General features: G+C 32.4%; 1 protein-coding gene across 1 annotated transcript; it reads left to right on the top strand.

Moving 5' to 3' along the window:
• The first annotated feature begins 2,624 nt into the window (after positions 1–2,624).
• Positions 2,625–6,067, top strand: LOC145567308 (putative arabinosyltransferase ARAD1). Its single transcript, XM_081626566.1, has 3 exons — positions 2,625–2,751; positions 2,962–4,355; positions 5,300–6,067. Exons 2-3 carry the CDS (start codon positions 3,375–3,377, stop codon positions 5,795–5,797), a joined length of 1,479 nt encoding a protein of 492 aa, XP_081482692.1. The 5' UTR covers positions 2,625–2,751; positions 2,962–3,374; the 3' UTR covers positions 5,798–6,067.
• Positions 6,068–6,459: the final 392 nt, after the last annotated feature.

The following is a 6,459-nucleotide window of genomic DNA, read 5'->3' on the forward strand; positions in this document are numbered from 1 at the left end:
CTTAAAAAAAAAATAAAAAAATAAAAAATAAAAAAATAAAAATCCTTAATAGTTGTTTGTTATCTAAAATATAATTATATTTATTTATCTCATTATGGTAAGGTTTAAGGTAAAAAAAGCTTTATTTTTTAATAATCAATGTAGTTCAAATCTGTACTTAAGCAGTTTTATGTGAAGTTTCGCTTCGTCTTTTTCTTTAACGAACTCTTACCTAGTGATGATTATTTTACACTAAAAACTTGTTAGTAACAGTAAGAGTCTGTTCACTTCAACTTAATTTCAGTTCAGTTCAGCTCCAATCAGTTCAATGCAGCTCATATCAATTCAGTTTCAATCAATTCAGTTCAACTCCTAATTTCCTTCTCTCATAAAATATTTATTTCAGCTCAGTTCAGTTCAACTCCAATCAATTCAGTTTAACTTCAATCTGTTCAATTCAGCTCAATTCAATAAATATGATGCCCTAATACTCATATGAACAATACATTTCTAATTTTATTAACGATCATGTTGTTTGATGTTCATCACCACACTTGAACTAACAAGTAACAATACATTTCTAATTTTATTATAACGTTGTTTGTTTCTTTCTGTTGCAGTGTGTTTTTCTTTGATAGTTCTTTTGTCCAAAAAAAAAAAAGTAACAACTGTAATTGTTGAGCCCAAGCAAATGACTACTGGCAGGATCAATCGTATTTAATATGGTATCAGAGTCAGCCCCACGATCTCATGATTGGGGCCTTAATGGCTAAAGTATACTGGGCAAAAAAAAATAAAAATAAAATTATGGACAGCTCACATGTGAGGGGGAGTGTTGAGCCTATGAATAACCCAAATGCGAGCATTATTTTGTCTCACACTAAAACACTAAAGGGGAGTATAGTGGTAATGGAATCTCTCATTGAAAGAATTCAAGAGTTACCACCACTATATAAGGCTAAGGGGCTACTCCCCTCATAGCCATATGGTTTTGAGTTGGAACCCCCTTGGTCGTATAAAGTAGACAGTTATGACGTGTGTGGCCCAGACCCGTTTATCAGTAATTTATTAAGTTGTTTTTTTTTTATTTTTTTATTTTTTAATCTTATTAAATTTTACACGTAAAAGAGTAAAAGATGCCAGCTGCTTGCGGAAAGTGACCCATTTGCGTGGAAAAGTCATCTGAATCGATTCTCTTTTGCTCAATTTTTTCCACTTTCATTAATTAATTTAATTAGTTATCTTTCTTCCAATCAATGCTCTTGTTGTGAAGATTACCCTTTGTGGATTAAAATAATGACTTACATCGAATTGTGAGTAGTTTAATTTTTTTTTTTAATATTCTTAATTTTTAGGTTAAGCTTTAATTTGAAGTTAATCACAGAATTGTCAGTCATTATTTTAGTTACAGCTCTGCATAGAATACACTCGTATACATTTCTACGGTATTAGATACTCCTCTATCCCTAAATTACATTCATATTTCTAGCATTTATTCCTCGCATGATAGAGAGAAGTAGGAATGTAATTTAGGGACGGAGGGAGTAGAAACTAAAGACGTTGAGAATATGACTTAAATTATCAATATATAGTTGTGTTACAAGAATACTTTGTTAAAACCCATCTTTTATTCAATTGTTCGACCAAATTCAACAGAAGGATATTGATTAGCATAATATTTTTTTTTGGGGGGGCAATTAATAGTGGCATAATATTGATAGCTCATTAGCTCAAATGCTCAACTCTTAACATTGTAACTTTTTGCTACCTATACAAACATTACAAAGAACTGTAATTAAGAATTATTCATAATATAACCGAATGTTGTTTCATTAAAATTATTAAATTCATCCGTTTTAAAATAATTAACACACTAATTTTTTTTACTATTTACAAATTAAGTTTGACTACACTATAATTTATTTATTAACGTATTAAAAACAAATGTTATCAATTACAGAGTAAATTTTTATAATATCAATTACAAAGTGTTTTTAAAAATTTTAAATATAGTAATTGCTTATACTTAAGGTTAAAATAGCGTAGAATTTTTATTTCTTATTTATTTATTTATTTTTGATGTTGATATATCGTATAGTTGTTAAGTCACAAGCTTAACATAATATCAAATTGATTACATTCTAATATTCTATAGAAAATTTGCATCTATAAATGACAAAAAGGTATTGTATTAAATTGACAATTCTCCACTTAGAAGGCAATGACAATTCTCCACTTAAGAGGCGTCGTCTAACTCCCTGACTTTTAAAACGGAGTTGAATCTCATAAAACTCATTTGAAGAGGAATTTCCCTCGTACATTCGTATGTCGGTCAAATTGTTACACCTAAATCAACAACAAATTACTCTCAGTATTACAAGAAATCGTATGGTAAATATTTTTCGAGGAAGCCCCAGTAATACTTTTCAAACAATAATACTTGTACTATAAAACATCCCAAAAAAATTGTGTTAGCTAAACTAAAAAGACACATGGAATGCACAGGAGTATAATAATAATTGAATAAAGGCAACATGCCTTGTTTGTCTCCTTTTTTCTGATAGGTTGATTAAAAGAGAGACTTTGCACCTGCCTTAATTCCTCCATTTTCAGTCCTTTAAAAGCTTCTAAACAATCAAAATTAAATATAAAAAGGGCTTATCTTTTTTTTTTTTTTTTTTTTTTTTCTTATCTTTATTTTTTTATTTACTATTTAGAGTGTGGGAAGCCATGGATTCTCCAATTAGGTAGCTCAGATCAGCTGCTTTTCTTGTAAGTTCTCATCGACCCACTTCATTTAATTTGATTTCTTGATTACCCTTTTCGATTTTTCTTATTTTTCCAACATTATTGATGGGAAAATATTCATTAATTGTATATTATATTGTATGAAATTTCCTAATTTTTATTCTCAAAATGATGTTCACATGAGCTAAGAAATTAATTAACAAACAAATAAATTATCTTTCTTTTTGGTTGCAGGTTGCATTTATGTTCATGATTGTGGCTGATTTAGTAAGTTCTGGGTTTGATTTGGAGACATTTTTATATTTCAGTCATTTTTCAAGAGAAATTGGTGATTATTATTTGAGGATCTGCATGTTATGATCTGGGAATTGAAACTTGAAATTGTTGGAGAGTGCTGGTTGATGGGTGATATTGGGAAAAATAATAATCTGGGTATAAATTCTGAATCTGGGGTTATTTATATAATGTGATTTTTATGGATAATGACCCAATTTAGTGGGTAAGATATGAAATATTTAGAGAATATAGAGTTGGGAAACCTGTAATTATATGTCATTTTGAGAGATTTGATCCCTTTGGGTTGATCTCATCAATTAGACCTTGAATTTTTTTGGAATAAATGTTTTGTGTATACAAAATAAATAGCTATGCCAGAGAAAACCTTGCCATCTCCAAGGTTGCTTCTGAGCATAACAGCCTTTTCCATGTTTTTCCTAATAATATCATCATTTTTTCTATTTCATTCAGTGATTAATCCGTTTATACCGTCTTCGGTTTTCAAGCAATTTGTTGTTGAAAATGAACCTTTTGATTATAAACCTGAAATCAATAATGAACAACCACCTGAACAGCTTCTTGTTGTACCACTACCACCTTCTTCAATAATAGACACCCAAAAGGCAGAGGAAATCCAAGTGGATCCTCATGAAGATACGAGTTCAAATAAGAAAATTGATGTATTGTTCGGAAAGGAGGAACGTAGTCTAGATAAAGCTCCCCTAAGGGTGTATATGTATGATATGCCTCCTGAATTCCATTTCGGGTTGTTAGATTGGAAGGGAGGTCCAAACCAAATATGGCCTGATGTTAGTGATCCAAAGCATGTTCCACGATATCCCGGTGGCTTAAATTTGCAACACAGTATGGAGTATTGGCTCACTCTTGATCTTCTGTCATCTAATGTTAAGAATATAGTTAGACCTTGTAGTGTTATTAGAGTAGGAAATCCCAGTCAGGCAGATTTTATTTTCGTACCATTTTTTGCTTCCCTAAGTTACAACCGGCATTCTAAAATTTTGGGAAGAGAAAAAGTCAGCCTCAACAGGAAATTACAAGATCAATTAGTGGAGTTCCTGATAAATCGGTCAGAATGGATTAAGTCTGGTGGGAAGGACCACATTATTGTCGCTCATCATCCAAATAGTTTGTTGTATGTGAGAAAGAAGCTGGGTTCTGCTAGATTTATACTAGCAGATTTTGGTAGATATGTTGCTAAGACTGCTAATTTGGACAAGGATGTCATTGCTCCTTACCAGCATATTGTTTCTAGCATCAGCAAGAACAGCTCAGCCCCATTTGAGCAGCGTCCTACATTAGCATATTTCCAAGGAGCAATTTATAGGAAGGATGTGAGTAATCTCATCTATTTGCACCAAAATTAAAGCTTTATAAGTTTCTATATGTGCAATATTCATGTCTTCTTGCTTGATAATATATTTCCTTTTTTGAAATTGTTTCCTCATTGAGAAGTGGTGGTTTGTAGATTCAAGGTATTTTTTTCTTTCTTTCTATAGAATAGGTTAATAGACCTCTTTTTCGAGCCAGAATAAGTTGAGGAACAGAACAGATGCTTTCACTTTCCATATTAGATCAGGAATATTGGTATAGTTACAACACACAATTAGTACAAGGCACTTTTTTCTATTCTGGTTATAGGGCAGCAAAGAACATCTGTATTAGCAAAATTTTTGAGAAGATATAGTATCATTAATGTGTATCTAGCAGTCTAGCTGTTCAAAAATTTTATTCAGCAGAATGAATGAAATATAAGCTTAGCCATCTTTAATCAGGCGGTCTTCTTAATATTTTGCTGCTCATTCTAGTTTTCTCTATTGCAGATAAGGCCAGTCTAACATATATATCATGAAGTATAAAGTATTTTTTGTTCTCCTTACATTATCACCCATGGAGCAAAGAAGCTACTATGTTAGTAGTTTTAGTACTGAGATGACCTATAACTTTTATACTGAAATTTGTTGTCTGATAGTATAGAGTATATGAAAATCTGCTATAGATTAAGGAATTTTATTAAAATTGCTGTTTTCTGATGGAATTCAGCACAATTTTTTCAAAAAGAGGTGGAAGAACGACTTAAGAGTGGAGTTGTGATAAGTTATGACGGCTAAATTTAATATCCCCTCTTTTCAACCTTGTCAAAAAAAACTTTACAAATGTAAATACTTAATCATAATGTCCTGTTTGATCAATTAACATCACTATTGTTGTTCGGCCTCTCTAGTTATTTATTTGGTGTCATGCTACTTTGACTAATTCTGCCTGGTTATGTTTGCAGGGAGGAGCTATTCGCCAAGAACTTTTTTATCTCCTCAAAGACGAGAAGGATGTACACTTCACATTTGGAAGTGCTCAAAGGAGTGGAGTCCGTCAAGCAAGTCATGGGATGGGATCTTCCAAATTTTGCTTGAACATAGCGGGAGATACTCCTTCATCCAATCGCCTTTTTGATGCGATTGTCAGCCATTGTGTCCCCGTCATTATTAGTGATAACATTGAGCTTCCATATGAGGATGTCTTGGATTACTCAGAGTTCAGCGTGTTTGTCTGGTCATCATATGCTGTAAAACCAGGGTTCCTGGTACATCTTCTTAGGGGAATTGGGAAAGAAGAGTGGACAAAGATGTGGGAGAGACTCAAGGAAGTTGCCCTACATTTTGAGTATCAATACCCATCTCAGCCAGGGGATGCTGTAGATATGATTTGGCAGGCATTAGCACGAAAAAAATCTGCTGTAAAGATGAAACGTACGGAGCGAAGATATCGAATGCCATAGCTTCAAGGTATGGAAATGATGGATAAAATGCTTGATTTTAGTCAGAAGAATTGGAAGTTAAGCCTTCCATAATAGAAGAATTATTCAAATTTTGCTTATAGATTTTCTTTTTACCTGTGTAGAAATACTTTGCTTAAATTTAGTAATTTATGTGATTCCTTTCGTAATTTATTCCCCCTGATCTTCCCTTTGAAGAGACCTTGATCTTAATGGTTCTTCTAGAAAATATGAAACGGATGATGTCTTTCTTTATGAATCTTCTTTGGCTCATGGCACCCATGTAATGCATGATATATCTGTAAACTAAAAGCCGGGGAAAAAAAAAAGAATGTTCTTCAACTGATATACATATAGCTGTGAACTAGTATAGTTGTGCAGGTAAACATCATGATAATTTCGGCCTCGAATTCAACTGTAGAGATTCTATATATTCTATAACATTGCTATATGGTTTTACAAAATGGAGATGATCTGTCTGATCTACTTACTACAGTATAAGAATTTAATAGCTCCAATTTCTCAGCAGAATAATTGAAGTTTCCATTCCAAAGCTTGCCCTAGATGAAACTCTGCACCTACAGTAGCATAAAATATGTTTACATAGACCTACCTCTCTTTTGCCAAAAAAATTGTATCTTCTCCTACTACCCGAGGAGAGAGTT

Source organism: Chenopodium album, chromosome 11 (genome assembly GCF_948465745.1).
Source record: "Chenopodium album chromosome 11, dcCheAlbu1.1, whole genome shotgun sequence".
Lineage (NCBI taxonomy): Eukaryota > Viridiplantae > Streptophyta > Magnoliopsida > Caryophyllales > Amaranthaceae > Chenopodium > Chenopodium album.